Source organism: Dendroctonus ponderosae, unplaced genomic scaffold, assembly GCF_020466585.1.
Source record: "Dendroctonus ponderosae isolate FM_Combo_2020 unplaced genomic scaffold, Dpon_F_20191213v2 Dpon_F_20191213_8, whole genome shotgun sequence".
Lineage (NCBI taxonomy): Eukaryota > Metazoa > Arthropoda > Insecta > Coleoptera > Curculionidae > Dendroctonus > Dendroctonus ponderosae.
The window spans coordinates 5,619,694-5,636,008 of NW_026019016.1; the positions used below are offsets into that span (position 1 = coordinate 5,619,694).

The 16,315-nt window shown below is 41.4% G+C and overlaps 1 protein-coding gene across 2 annotated transcripts; it reads left to right on the forward strand.

Moving 5' to 3' along the window:
• The first annotated feature begins 196 nt into the window (after positions 1-196).
• Positions 197-3,686, forward strand: LOC125505474 (LIM homeobox transcription factor 1-beta-like). Of its 2 annotated transcripts, none has more exons than XM_048669323.1 (5): positions 197-2,489; positions 2,537-2,745; positions 2,795-2,915; positions 2,974-3,150; positions 3,203-3,686. In XM_048669323.1, the coding sequence occupies exons 1-5, from the start codon at positions 2,330-2,332 to the stop codon at positions 3,406-3,408; spliced, it is 873 nt and encodes a 290-aa protein (XP_048525280.1). In that variant the 5' UTR covers positions 197-2,329; the 3' UTR covers positions 3,409-3,686. The 2 variants fall into 2 exon arrangements, with proteins under 2 accessions (XP_048525280.1, XP_048525281.1); XM_048669324.1 differs by having other exon boundaries at positions 2,549-2,745.
• Positions 3,687-16,315: the final 12,629 nt, after the last annotated feature.

The window sequence follows — 16,315 nt, forward strand, 5'->3', positions numbered from 1 at the left end:
CGCAAGCACTTAAAAATCTTAAAAGGAGTAAAAATATTGATTATTTCGAGTTTGAAACCTTTAGCGCCTGTTTCAATCAGTTCGTTGGATTTCTCGCTTCCTTACGATAAGAAYTCGAAGCATTTTGAGATCGMYCGCTACCCCATGTGAAATTGTCRGCCAAAATCCAAATTTAAGGTAAGCAAAAGCTGGAAAACGGTTTAGGGGGCGGAATCAAAAGTACAAAAAGCGACACACAAAAGGTAATTAGGCGCTGTCGTCAAGGTTCGCTTCATCGATCAAAAGTAACCACGAGCGTTTTGGGGGACTTTYGGCGAGGYTGAAAAGCGCTCCCCCTGGGGGAAATGTTTGCTCGAGGGCGACCGCCCACGATTAGACACAGTGGGTTTGTTTAAACAACCCGAAGCTGGATCGGAGGCCCAAAAATGCCCAATTCTCAGAGCTCATCTGGGGAGAGTAGAGAAAGAACAGAAGTCATATACGCTCTAAAATGGGCATCTAAAGGGTTTAGGAAGCGAAAATTAATTCGCTCAAAAGGCTTGTATTTTTCTCAAGTCGCCTTTTAGAAGAAGAAAAACTTCAATTTTTTCTATTATTTCCCTATAGTCTTCATGTGCTGTTCGACAAAAGGTTTTGAAGCTTCACATGCGATAAATCGGCATTGATAAGACACTTTCAGGCCGGCTGACACTATCGGGACGTGCAAGAATTTAATTAATTAACCTGAAGGATTAAATTAATTAAGGAAAACATCCATATGGTGGTGTTTGCCTGTTTATCCGGAAAAATTAGCACTATTGACGTCATGCCACGTTTACAATGATTAATTTATTATTGGACCGATCCATCAGCCGCTCAGACAGCGCCTCTTCTTGTCAGTTGCTTATTTTCGTTTGTATCAATATTTGTGCGTGAAAAACGAGGAATTGGTTCAGTGCCAGATAAACAGCCACATGCCGATTAAACCACTAACGGTGTCGTTTTCTGTTGAATATGACCAATAGGAACGAATGGACTGAAAAAAGTAAAAACTCAGCTCGGACGTAGAGAGTTCGCCCTTTCGGTGGCCCGCGTCTCAATAAAGCCACCCCCGATGATCCTGCCGCCAAAGAGCACGTGACGTCCCGGATTACTGGCGGCTGTTGCAGCAGGAAAATTGCCCGTTTTGGCGGCATATTGCTCGGTCACTCTTTTCCTGCTCGGATGCGCGCAATCTGTTTCCATCCGCATGTCACATGATGGGGACACAACAGATTATCCGACGCAAATCCTGCATGGCTCCCAAGCGCAAAAAACATCGACTGTCTTCGTTTATCGACGAAAATAAACCCTTAATTCTTATATGAAAATTACGTTTCATTTTAATAGGTCTAGAGTCCAAGCGAAGCAAGGCCTAGACCAAAAGTTGCACGGTCTGGTTCTTGCGCAAGCGGCCAGAGAAACCCACTTAAACTGAATGCCTGATGATGATAGAAAAGCGAAATTTTCAGCACAAGGACAGGAAACTTTGCTCTTTTCAACGCTGAACTCCCCACGTCTCTATCTCGTTTCGTTCAATCACAATTTCTGAACTCACCTTCCATTTGCCAGCCAAGTTAGTCGCAATATTGTTAAAAAAATGCGTCACTAAACCGGCATCGAAGGCAGAAGAGTGAATTTTTCAGCACGAAAACGGCAAACTGCGATTTCCCCGACGCAAAAATCCCCATTCTTTTATCTCCTGTAGTTTTGAGTCCTACCTGGAAGCCAGATTAGTCGCGGCTATTAATGAAGCAAACAACCTGTTACAAAAATTTGTAACTAAAGAACTGATGATGGCGGAAATCGGAAAGTTTTCAGGATAAAAACCGCAAACTTTGTTCTTCTCAACGCAGAAATCGCGCTGCTTCCACCTGATTTTGTTAAGTTGCACATTTTGAGAGAATTAATATTTTTCTAAAAATCGACTTCTACCCTTTATTCACATGCGTGTTTGGTGAGCTCAAAGCATTGCTTTTCATGTAAGAAATGTTGTTCTTCTCAACGCAAAAATCGCTCTGCTTTTGTTGAGTCGCAATACATTTTTTAACGTGACTTTCCACAAGTCACCTTAAGATTGGAAAACAGTCGAGTGGAAACGCGAAATTTTCAGCACAAAGAACCGAAACTTTGTTACTTCCGACAACAAAATCGCCATGTTCGCACCTCTCTTCATTCAGTCGCAAATAATTAAACGCGCCGTTTGCAATTCACCACTAAACGCTCTTCCGGTCCCTCGCCTGGCAATTGCAGATTATTCATCAAAAAATGCCTGGGCTGTTCCGAAAGAGTCTCGCCAGAAGAACTGGTGATGCGCGCAAGCGAAAGCATCTTCCATCTTCGATGCTTCGTTTGCGTGGTGTGCGGCATCAGACTGCAAAAGGGCGACCTCTACGTGATCAAACAGGGACAACTCTTCTGTCGGATCGACTACGAAAAAGAGGTGGAAATGATGCAGGGCTTCGGCTATGGTAATTTGCCCACTGCGCTGGAAACTCCGCCCTTTAAACTGGCACAGGAAACTTTGCAGGTGAGTTTATATGCGACGACCTGATCCAGTCGACCAGATCGCATGATGGACGCCGAGGGCCGAAACGTCCGCGCACCATCCTCACCACCCAACAACGAAGGGCCTTCAAGGCCTCCTTCGAGGTGAGCCCGAAGCCCTGCCGCAAAGTGAGGGAGGCCTTGGCCAAGGATACCGGGCTGAGTGTCCGGATTGTGCAGGTAAACTGGAATGAGGCTCTGGATAGTACGGATAATCCTGCTTGCGTAGGTCTGGTTCCAGAACCAGCGCGCTAAGATGAAGAAGATCCAGAAAAAGGCCCGGCAGGACAAAGGCGGCAAGGACTCGGAGAGCGAGAAGGAGAAGCTGAGTGTGAAGGAGGAGGAACCAAGTAATCTGCCCAAGGCGCCACCTTTGGCTGTTCTGGAGCACGGAATTTGTTGTTGCAGGTCCCCACTCCACGCCATTCTTCAACGACAGCTGCAGCGACACGGAAACAACCGCCGGCGAAGAAAACCCGCTCCAAAACCAAGATAACTCCCACTTTTCCAGCATCAAGGAAGAAATCGATTCTGATGCCTTCTTCTACAAAGGGAACAACACTCTACAGATACACTCCTTCTCAGGTAAACCTTTGACAACCTAAAGCCACAACCTCCTCACTCCCCAGACATTCAGGGTTGGACTTAAAGTCGCGAAGGGAGGACAACTACCTGGGACTCCCCTTCCCCAACTCCATCGACTCGAGCAATTCCTCCATGTTCGTCCAACCGCCAGCGGCTCACCAACATCATCCGCACACTCTCCCAGGTCTGAACCCCATCGACCGGCTCTACTCCATGCAAAACTCCTACTTTTGTGGGGAAGATGCGGCTGAGCCCTGAAAGGTTTTGCTGGCTGACTTGGTGAGGAATCAGTTGGAGTTGGAGGGAGGAACGAATGGGTTGCAAAATTCCCAATATTTTAGTTTTGTTAAATTAGAGCATGCAATTGCGGAAATGTCTCTGGATGGTTTTCTAGGCCAGCATGCGGCGGTGCATCAGCAAGCCACCCTGTACATACTATGTGAATATTTCATGTGCTTTTCCAGAGCAACAATATAAAGCAGCTTCTAGATTTGGCATTTTGATCGATTCATAACGAATAAATCCAAAGACTGATGCTTCTGCAGTATTATTTATCCAAAAAATCGCTTCGGTTTTCCAAATTCCTGCACTATTTCCCTGGCAGATAAAGGTACGTTTATAGTGATTTCTAATTAACAGACGCTCTCTGCACAAGGCGACTTAGTGCAGTAGCTGTGGCAGTAGTTTCCATTCAGGACAGAAGGATCATTGTCTTCAGGTAATGTATGGACCATTAGGGATTCAATATGCTTTGACAATGTGGAATTCGGGCCTGTAATGGTGTAAGATCGGCTAATACTACACGACCCCATGCAGCTAACGATAGTGCCATTAAGGGCTGGATAGGGTCGAGGGTGCGTCCAATAATAACGTGTCCAACAGATCCCCAAAATCGGCGTCTTCGCTCACTTTTTGCAATAAATTTCCATGTTAGGCCGATTGTTTAAATAACAGCCACTATCGACTGCACCTGCCTCCACCCCAGCCGCCCAACACAATAATCAGAGGGGGTAAAATCGGCAGTAAAGGGGTGGTGAAGTTAAAAAGACATTAGTTTATCATGCAGATAAAGACGTAGGTATTTTAAAGAGTGAAATTAGATATTAGCGATTCGTTGGGGTGACTTTCGAATAATTGTTCATGGGGGTGGCCACTGGGGCGGCATAATATGCTAAGCGAATGACCACTTAATGAGCCACAAAATTGATGAATGATGCGGCAAAAATAATCAAACACGTGTCCAATCTGGACCGGAATCTCCAGACCAGCAGCTGATCGGCTCAGGTGAGTTATTGAACACCTAATAAACATATTTGCCCAGGTCGGCATTCGCTTTCCAGATATCCAGAGCAAATATCACGAGTGAGTAAATAGAGGAAAAGTATTCCTTCACGGATTATGAACCCGATTGGGTACACAGGTGCGACTTGATGATTGAACAATTGTACACCTGCAATTTGAGGCTTATTTCCCCGATACCCAAGAGCTCGATTATCTTATCGCTCGGTTTGTTTGCCCTTTTGGCCTGTTTCTACATGCGTTTCCATCCTATTTTTAGATATTGCCAATTGCCAAAATCCTGCAAAGTGTATCAGCGGATTTTGACCAGAAAACGAGACGTTGGATTAAGCACCGTTGCTTCTTACGCCACGGGATTTTATGCACAAAACCAAAAAATATTCGCAGTGCCAAAACCCCATTTCTTTGCTCTTTTCAATGCTGAAATCCCCATACTACCATCTCCTTTCGTTTGGCCGCAGTTGATTTGTAAACGCTGCTCTTCTTACGGGTCACGTCGGACGCGGTTATTGCAAAAACATTTGCAAATTCCTCTGATGATGACTGCAAAGCGAAATTTTCAGTGTAAGGACAAAAACTTCTGCTCTTTTCAACTCTGACCTCCCCAGATTTCCACCTCTTTTCATCGACTCGCAATTAATTTTTAAATGAAACTACTACACTTGCAAGCGAAAAGGAAAAGGCGTTGGAAAAGCGTCACTAAATGCCCAACTAAAGCATTGAATTACTCAGAGTAAGAAGAGAAAACTTTAGTTTCTTCCACAAAAAAATCTTGTATGGCCCTTTTGTTTAGTCTCAATGGATTTTCAAACGGGACTTCCACCTGGATTCCATTCAGTCCATGGACATGTACAGCAAAGATTTGTCACTCAACCATAGATGATGCCAGAAAATCAAAAATTTCGGGACAAAAACACAAAGAGGGAATCTTGTGAACGCAAAAATTATCAGGCTTGTGTCTCGTCTTTAGTTTAGTCACAGATGTATTTTAATGCGCCCAACCATACCAGTCGCAACATTGCTGGACAAGTTTGAAAACTCGTTAATAAAATGTTGTTGATGGCGCTCAGGTGAAACTTTCAGCACAAAGACACCAATCTTCATTCTTGTCAAAGCAAAAATCTGCATGCTTCTATCTGCCTTCGTTTAGTCGCAATTCATTTTTAAATGCGACTTCTACTTGCAAGCCGCATCAAGAGCAGCTGTTGGTCAATTTTGGAAAATCGCCAATAAATGCCTGATGATGAGAGAAAAGCGAGCTTTTCGCCAAAAAACGACAAGTATTTACTTTTTCCGGGACAGAAATGCCCATGTTTGCATCTCTCTGAGTTTAGTCGCAATTCATTTTTAAGCGCGACTTCTACTTGCAAGCCATATTAAGAGCGACTGTTGGTCAAGATTGGAAAATCGACACTAAATGCCTAATAATGAGAGAAAAGCGAACTTATCAGCAAAAAAGGACAACTATTTGCTCTTTCCGGAACAGAAATGTCCATGTTTGCATCTCTTTTAGTTTAGTCGAAATTCATTTTAAACGCGACTTTTACTTGCTAGCCGTGTCAAGAGCGGCTGTTGGTCAAGTTTGGAAATTCGCCACCAAATGCCTGATGATGGGAGAAAAGCGAGATTTTCTACAAAAAAAGGACCACAATTTGCTCTTTCCGGAACAGGAATTCCTATGTTTTCATCTCCCCTAGTTTAGTCATAGTTAATTTTTAAACGCGAGCACTCAGGACAAGTTTGGAATTCGTCACTAAACGCTTGATGATTGCAAAAACGCGAAATTTTCAGTAAAAAGCCAGCAGCATTGGCTGTTTTCGGCGCAAAAATGCGTATGTTTCTGTTTCATTTAGCTCATTCCCAAATATTTTTTGAAAAGAATTTCCACTAACAGGCCGGAATCAGAAATGTATCGCAACATTAATCACGCATAAAGCACTAACTTCCATGCTCCTACCACTTCCAGGGCAGTTACAATATAATTTTTAACTTTCTCCTCTAAGTCGAGTGACTGTGTGAACCCGTGCGATAAAAATCTGTTAAAAACGATAACCATCCACGGGGATTGTTTCTCAACAAGTCAATATGTTTCTGAACGAGGGTTGTCGATGTCGCATAATAAAATCTATTTCCGATAAAACACTTGGAACGGCACACGACACACTCAAACTTCCCCTCACTTTACAACAAATTTGCGAGTGTGATTTCCTTCGCATGATTACCCGACATTTCAATTTCCATGGCTTTTTGCCCAAGAAGCAAAAGACAGCCATTTTTTATGGGAAGATGCTGCTCTTTGAGCTGAAGAAATCGATGAGGACATTTAGCAGATGCTAAATTACTGGTGTGAAAACCACAAGAGAAAACATGTGAAAGCTTTTCGGCAAATCAAGATGCTCTTGAACAACATTATTCAGCTTGCAAATGCGAAAATCATCCCCCCGAACGTCGATTGCCCTATAGTAGGCCCTCGGTTTAATATCCCTCCAGGGCGCAGTCATCTATCAGGGGATGTAAACAGACAAGAGTTTTATTAAAAGTCAGGCCACGGAATACGTCACGGGCCTTTAGGGTTGGCGCAAAGGCCAGACAAGGTTCTCCCGATATATTTGCGTCGCAGGGCAAGACCAATCCAGGCCAGAAAACTTCCAAGTTTCCGAAAACTTTGGCCAACTAGCTTTTTTGCAGGTGATTCCGGCCACCCTTTCAGCCCGGGGAAACGCGTCTCCTGCTGAAACGCGACGACACAATGACGGCATTAGTCCTGCGACCAAACAAAGAATTTAATATGTGCCAACGATCGACAATGGATAATCCCTTGGAGCATGCCGTTAATCTCTGGATCTATATGGGCCTACCGCCGACACGTCTTCGGGGGGTCCCCATGGATAAAGGGAATTGATTCCCCGCGCACGTGGATCCGTTTGATGCCCTCTGATTCGAATCAAGGGGGCGTAATTGTAACAGGTAACTTTCAATCAGAAAACTCCGCGTTTTCTCAACCATTTCAATGGCTTTTTGTTGCAATTAATTCTTTCTCCTTCGGTTTACACTGCCGAATTCACCCACTTTTGTGATATGGTCAGACTAAACCTCGAAAAGACTGTAATTCTACACTTGCAAAAATAAATTTTCCGAATTTTCTCCGCTCAAAACTGAGATATCTTTTAAGCGCGGAAGGTGCCAAGTTGGAACGTAGCAACCCGCAGTCCATGTTGCATCTCTCACAAAATCCTGGTGCGCGAGTGAGGTAACCGATGCCAGTTGCGTTCCTGAATGGAAAATGAATTGCATTCAGCTGGTTTAAACCAGACTGTGTATCCTGCAGACTAGGGCCTAAACATCCGAAAATCAGCAGTTAATCAGTGCAAAAGCCCTTATGGATTTCGATGAGCGATTAATAATAACAGAAATGTCTTGGAATTGGCATCTGGCGGCCAGAGCGAGCTGAACAATGGCAACCATTACAGGAATGCGGCCTGCAGAAACAGGTGTCGCAGGCCCGCAACTGCTTGTCCTGCGGTTTGATTTTCCTGCATTATCCCCCTGCGGCCAAAGCATCCGATCCAGGTTTCTTCCAGACAAATCTCCATTTTCGGCCCCAGTCGATGTCTTCCTCTTTCAGCTCCCATCGTCCATTTGACATCGCCGAAAGGCGCAAAAAATTAGGTCCTCGCCTTCAAACAGTCCCATTCCTCCATATAAGACTGATGGAAAACAATGGAAGAGAGAAATCGTTTGCGAAGCTGCAAAAGGAATTCCAGCCGTTGACGATAGATAAAAAAAGCGGAGAAAAATCCGAAGTATCTGGCCCAAGGAAGAGTCGCATTGATAAATAGTCCCGAGGGATGTGCCAGCTTTAACGCAGGGGCGTAGACGCGGGGTTTGCAGAAAAATCACAAGTTCTCTCCAGGCCAAACTCTCCTAGAGCGAGCGCTCCAGTCGGCCCTAGTTGGTTCCGGTGAAAAAGGCAATTTTTCCCTTCGGTTGAGTCGCGCCACTGCTTCCAAGAGATATTCTGTTCAGTCGTACAGAACAAGGATCAAGAAACTGGCAAAAGTGGGGATCCGGAGCGAAAGAAGCCTCCATTCCGCCCCTTGGCCGGCCCCCCAGGGCAACGGGGAATCCAATATCGGGTCCCGGCCCTGCATTCTTGTTGTCCAAGAGATTGTGGGGATCGGGCCCTTTTTCTCGGCAAGAATGCCCTTTGTTTATGCTCGACTTTCTAAATAATAATAATCAATGGCTTGTTGGCTAAGTAGTGGTTGTCTGTCTCAATGGGGCATTAACGGAATATTCATAGGACGATAGTCAACTTTCTGAAGCAATTCGGTGTAGAAAAAGTCCATTTTTATGCTGCTTCTCAAGACTTTCGAAAACTTTAGAGACTGTTTAATGTTGAAGTTGTGCTGGCGCAGTGAGAAATAAAAAAATTGTGCGTTTTTCTTGCGCCTCTAACAGTGTCGTGGACGTAGGTAGTGGATGCATTTGGAAAATCCCATGAAAGCAAGACCGACACGCTCCAGAAAATCCCGCAAATTCCGCCCACCGTCGCCTAAATCATTCATAATTCCCGGGAGTCACGTGGCCGGCACATTAGTTGGTCATTAATTCAAACGGTCCCGGAGTTATAAAATAGTTATGACTCCTGAAGTTTATGGCACCGAGCTGCGGTCCGGGTTTGGGTTTCGCACGCCCGACTTTGCTTCATTAAACTCCCCCGGAATTTATGTGAAATGGATTTAATAAACTGCCAGAAGTAGAAAAGTCTACGTGGTCCTGGTGTGTACTTTTCATTTCTTCCGGTTCAAAAGCTTCTAGGGACTAGGAGGAAATTGTCGATTATCCAGACAGAATCCTGGCAGAATCCGCTCGATTCTCAATCGGGCTTATTCCGAAACGTCGCTGTAAAACAATATGGAATCGGTCCCGACAAATCCCCGCGCCCTGTCGTCGCTTGTCCCCAGGTTAAACCCCAAATCCGCCCCGGTCGTAAAGTGAAACTCCAACGCGCCCCTGCCTCGTTCGGGGTCATTTTCCGCCACTTTTACCTGTTTATTGGGGATCATAAAGCCTTATTGCCCTCCAGTTTGCCGCCATGCTTCCTTCCTTCGTCGTCTTCCTCCTCTTAATGTCTTACGTAATCCCGGACTTGCTCAACAGTGGGCTGGATTCGGTTCCACATTGTTTCATATTTCATAAAGCAGCCGACGAATTACCAGTTTTGACTCCATTATGAATGGGAATTTGTAATGGATAAATTGAGAAGAACATGGCCTCATTGTTTAATTGGAAACGGTGCAGTTTAATCCTTCGAGCCGGGTTAGATGAGGAAATTCGCGATTTGATTGAAATGATTTGAGGGCGAGTTCCTTTTTAAAACGAAACAACCTGGAACGTTGTTGCATTAGATAGAGCAAAGTCCACTTATATGCTATGCATCATCGAGGATTTTGGAGAAATTTTTCGAAATAGGACCATTTTTTGCATCTTTTTCGTTCTAAACGTTTTTCCGGAAGATCGCAGCAGCTGCACAATTGGCTCATTTTTCACTAAACAGAACAAAGAGTTCCATTCCGGGTCGTCAGCAGGGACTTTTGTGCATTTTTTTTAATGAAGATGATAGTCTGCCCGCTTTTTGCAAGTTTTTCTTTGAAAATTTATTCCTTGAACAGAAAGCCATACGGAATGTTAAATCGCGATTAGTTAAATAAAGCAAAGGCTGTTTTATTGCCGATAAAAATATCCATATCGTGTCATCATCAGAGATTTTGGGGGATTTTTTCTAACAAAGTTATTAAGGGCGGTTTTTCCCAAGTTTTCCTATACTGAATGAATTGAATAGTCAGCTCTGGAACAAAAAATTTGATGAAATATTGACTCATTTTCCACTAAACAGTGCAAAGTTTACTCTATCAACGGTAAGAGTTCCATTCCGGGTCGTCAGCAGGGACTTTTGTGGATTTTTTTTTAATGAAGATAGTCTGCCCGCTTTTTGCAAGTTTTTCTTTGAAAATTTATTCCTTGAACACGAAGCCATATGAAAAGTTAAATCGCTATTAGTTAAATAAAGCAAAGCCTGTTTTGCTGCTGATAAAAATATTCATATCGTCTCATCATCAGAGATTTTAGGGGATTTTTTTCTAACAAAGTTATTAAGGGCGGTTTTTCCCAAGTTTTCCTATACTGAATGAACTGAATAGTCAGCTCTGGAACAAAAAAATTGCTGAAATATTGACTCATTTTCCACTAAACAGTGCAAAGTTTACTCTATCAACGGTAAAAGTTCCATTCCGGGTCGTCAGCAGGGACATTTGTGGATTTTTTTTAATGAAGATAGTCTGCCCGCTTTTTGCAAGTTTTTCTTTGAAAATGTATTCCTTGAACGGGAAGCCATACGGAAAGTTAAATCGCTATTAGTTAAATAAAGCAAAGGCTGTTTTATTGCTGATAAAAATATCCATATTGTGTCATCATCAGAGATTTTGGGGGATTTTTTCTAACAAAGTTATTAAGGGCGGTTTTTCCCAAGTTTTCCTATACTGAATGAACTGAATAGTCAGCTCTGGAACAAAAAATTTGCTGAAATATTGACTCATTTTCCACTAAACAGTGCAAAGCTTACTCTATCAACGGTGAGAGTTCCATTCCGGGTCGTCAGCAGGGACTTTTGTGGAGTTTTTTGAATGAAGATAGTCTTCCCGCTTTTTGCAACTTTTTCTTTGAAAATTTATTCCTTGAACAGGAAGCCATACGGAAAGTTAAATCGTTATTTGTTAAATAAAGCAAAGTCTGTTTTACTGCTGATAAAAATATGCATATCGTGTTATCATCAGAGATTTTGAGGGAATTTCTGCCAACAAAGTTATTAAGGGCGGATTGTTTTCCAACTTATCCAAATTGTCCAACAAAAAATCTGCTTAAATATTGACTCATTTTCCATTAAAAAGAGAAAAGTCGATTCTATGAACAGTGAGAGATTTGATTTCAGCTTATCATAGGAAATTCTGAAAGAAGTCCTTTTAAATTTTTCAAATTTTTCTTTGGAAATTACTTCGTTGAAGATGAAACAAGAAAATTACCTCCTTGTGCATCGAATGGTACAAAGGCTCTTCTACGAGGGCCAACAATTTCCATATCTCCTCATTAACAGAGATTTTTTGGGAAGATTTTGAAACAATATAATTACAGGCGATTTTTTGTAAGTTTTCCTATAAAATTTCCACTTTGAAACACACAATCAGTAGACGACTTGCCCCATTTTCCACCAAATAGAAAACCATCCATTCTATGTACAGTGAAAGTTTCCATTTCGGCTTATTAACAGAGATATTTTGAGAATTTGGGGGAAGAGAGTTTTGCCGCTTTTACGCAATTTTTGCAAGATATTCTTTAAAAAATGTATTTTTTAACATAGAAACAGCTGGAAAACTATCGCTTGAGTCGTGAAATGTAATACATTCTATTATACCAGTGGTGAGAATTTCAATAATATCTTATCATATGGGATTTTTCAAAACAGGGTTTTTATGAGCGATTTTTTGCAAGTGCTTCCATAAATATTCAGCTTCTGAGCACGGAATCGGTCGAAAACCGGCCTAATTTTCCACAAAATTGAGAAAAGTCGTGGGTAGAAACTACGGTTTCGGCTTATCATCAGCGATTTTTGGAAATGTTTTGTTGAGCTTTTATGAAATTTCATGCAACTTTTCTTTGAAAATGGATCTCTTGTCCATAAAATCAATTTGCACATTAACTCTTGATAGTCTTGATCCATTAAATAAAGCAAAGTTTATTCTGCAAATGGAGAAATTGTTCATCTCGTCTTATCATCAAGGATTTTTGGGGAATTTTCCGAAACTGGGTTATTTCTTGCAAGTGTTTCCATCAATATTCAGCTTTTGAGCACGAATTCGGTCGAAAACTTTCGTCCACCGGATAGAGAAAAATCCACTTTATGGAGGGTACGAGTTTCCATTTCGGCTTATCATCAGGGAGAGATTTTATGCAATTTTGTGCAACTTTTCTTATGAAAATTGATTGCTTGTTCATAAAATCACTTGGCACATTGATTTTTAATCCATTAAATAAAGCACAATTTATTCAACAAATGGCGGAAATTTCCATATCGTTTCATCATCAGGAATTTTTGGGGAGGTTTTGGAAACAGGATAATTATAAGCGATTTTTCGCTAGTATGTCTATTAAAATTCAGCTATGGGCACGAAATCGGTCAAAAACCGTCGTCATTTTCCACCGAATGGAAAAAAATCTATTTTATCGAAGGTACGAGCTTTCACTTCGGCTTGTCATCAGGGCTTTTTTGAGATATTTGAGCTTTTATGCAAATTTATGCCACTTTTCTTTGAAAATTGATCGCTTGTCCATAAAATCACTGGGCACATTAACTCGTGATCCATTAAATAGAGCAAAGTTTATTCTACCAATGGTTAAAATTTCTATCCCGGTTCATCACCAGAGATTTTTGAAAATTTTGCGACAGGGTTATTATGAGCGATTTTTTGCAAGTGTTTCCATAACTATTCAGCTCTTGAGCACGAAATCGGTCGAAAACTGGTCTAATTTTCCACGAAATAAAGAAAAGTCTGTTCTACGAAGGGTGCGAGTTTGCATGTCGGCTAATCATCAGGGATTTCTGGAGAATGTTTTAAACCAGGTAATTTTATGCTTTATGCAACTTTTCTTTGAAACTAGATCGCTTGTCCATAAAATCACTTGGCACATTAACTCTTGATCCATTAATTAAAGCAAAGTTCATTCTGCAAATGTCGAAAATTTTCATCTCGTCTCATCATCAGAGATTTTTGGGGAATTTTTCGAAACAGGGTTATTATGAGTGGTTTTTCGTAAGTTTCTCCACACATTTTTAGCTCTTGAACACGAAATCGATTGCGGACATAAGATAGATAGATAGGATTTTTGGGGAATTTATTGTAATTAGGCAATTTTGGGCCGATTTTTGCAAGATTTATAAATCAATTAAGAACATGAAACAAGCACGAAAATGGAGTAATTTTCTTTTTTTATCTCCCTTAAATCCAGGAAAGTCTATTCCGCACTTGACCAGAGTTTTCATACCCGCTCATCATCAGGTATTTTAGGGTATGTTTCTTTCGGGTTCAGGCAAATGTAGTAATTAGTTATGTTCTTGTTAGGAAAAACTCAACTACTATTGAACTAAATAGCGTTTAAAAGCATCGTGCAATGGGCATATTCAGCACTTGCCCAGTTTAATTGCTGTTCGCCCCATCGATTTCGAGATTTTTCCTCAACGACTTTCTTAGTATAATCGAACAGCTGAAAATCCCTGTGTCAGATGTGCAAAGGCAAATAGAGGAAAACAGCCCCATTGTGTCGAGTATCAATATTGAGCCTTCGAGGGCGCTCAGCGTCTTTTTGAGTGTTAATTAAAGTTATGCCCGTCGCCTGAAGCCATTCTCGATATTTTATTTTTCTAATTAAAAACCGTACAGGGTGCTCGCGATGGTTCTGCGAAAAACTTCGCCGCGATCCAAATTGATTCCATAATGTGGAGTGGATGATGGAATTTCAATAAATTTAAATGCAATTTACATATCGAACTGGCGCTGCGCTGCCGATTTGCAATTCGAAATGGGAAATCTATTGCGACTTGATTAAATAATTATGAACTTTCGTTTATATTGAAATTGTGTATTAATGGCGGAACAGCCGCAGCATTTAAATAACAATATCAAAGTCATTAGGCCTTCTCCCGGTCCTTCCAAATGGAACGGATTAAAACGATAGTCCTCAACAAGTGTTTTCACCGGGAAAATAAACCTCTAATTGCGGTTATGAATAAGATTATTTTCCACTTTGTTGGGCCGCAACTTTTGGAAATATTTTGCTTTGTTTCACTTATAGACACTTCCTCGAACGTTAAATTCGTCTTTTGTGCCCGCTGAACAATTCATTAACTGGATTCTGGTTTATTAGCCGGGAAAATGCCAGCATAAATTGCCTTTTCAGACGCCAATTTTCAATTGAATGGCGGTTTGTCGTTTGCTCATTGACAAAAAAAAATCGCGGGCACCATCATCACAACAACGACAACTCGTTGATGGGCCAGATGATCCCTCTTCTGCATTAATAGTTGACTGAGTCTGTTTACCAATCGGTGCACTCTTTTGACTAGAACCACCTCGAGCGTTATGAAGTGGCCCAATCTTCGTACCTATGCGGTCTCTTCAGCCGATCCTCTTGTGCATACATGCATGCCAGTTTCACATATGAGTGGGCTAATTTGGGCCCATGGGGTTCTCCTCTAACTGTTTATTATTTCGCAATCATTTATTTGAAATGACCAGGATTTTTCAATGTGCCAACCCGAAGGAATAAAACATTGGACAGGGACAAGAGTAAAACGTAAATATTAGTTGGATGCACTCTCTTAAGTGTTTTACTGGGGTTAGTTTCATAAAAGATTCTTTGAAATTCTCAGTTTCATAAATGTAGGGGGTGCAAACGACAAGCAGCAGTGGCGTCGAGATATGGGCTCATTTCACAAATCCGGCCAGGCCTAAGTTCGGTAAGCACCAATCGCTTTCACAGACAAAGCACTTTTAAAAAAGCATAACTTTTAACCCAAACTAACTATGCACTTGAAATTTTCCTGGTGTTTTAACTAAATACGATAGAGATTTTAGGAGAAAACTCACAGCCATCAGAGTGAGACCTAATTTTCTAGAAACTTCCAAAGTTGAGTCCAACTAGACACATTCAAAAGCACCTGCAAAGCCCAAAACTTGTACAGAACATTTACAAAGGATATACAAAAGTTGATTTTGTAAGACACTTCCAAGTTTGCGTTCGACCAGACACAAACAAAATACCTGCAAAGCTCTATAAAAAAATGAACAATTTGCAAAGCAAATGAAGACTCAGCCCGAAACTTCTATACAATATACACAAAGCATCTACAAAAGTTGGTGAAGAAATTCAGTGGCGTCGAGATGGGAACCAATATTTCAGAACCACCCACATTTAGGTGCGGTAAGGATCCATCACAATCACTGACTAAGCTTTCTTCAAAAAATCACAACTTCCAAACCAAACAAAATATCCAGTTCAAACTTTCCAGGGTCGTTAATAGATAATCAGTGAAAATTACGAGAAAAATCAGCCCTATAAGTGAGGGGACTGATTTTGTTAGACACTTCCAAATTTGCGTTCGACTAGACACAATACAAGACACCTGCAAAGCTGTCTAAAAAATGCACAATTTGCAAAGAAAATGAAGAATCAGCCCGAAACTTTTACAGAACATACAAAAGGCATCTACAAAATTTGGTGAAAAAAATCAGTCGCGTCCAGATAGCAACTGATTTTTCAGAACTACTCAAATTCAGATGCGGAAAGGCAAGATCACAATCACTGACTAAGCTTTAGTCAAAAAATCACAACTTCCAAACCAAACAAAACATCCAGTTGAAACTTTTCAGGGTCATTAATAGATAATGAGAGAAAATTACGAGAAAAAATCAGCCCTCTAAGTGAGGGGACTGATTGTGTTAGACACTTTCAAATTTGTGTTCGACCAGACACAATACAAAACACCTGCAAAGCTCTCTAAAAAAATATACAACTTGCAAAGCAAATGAAGAATCAGCCCGAAACTTTTACAGAACACATACAAAGCACCTACAAAAGTTGGTGAAGAAATTCAGTGACGTCGAGATGGGAACTAATATTTCAAAACCACTCTACTTCAGATGCGGAAAGAAAAGATCACAATCACTGACTAAGCTTTCTTCAAAAAATCACAACTTCCAAACCAAACAAAATATCCCGTTCAAACTTTCCGGGGTCATTAATAGATAATGAG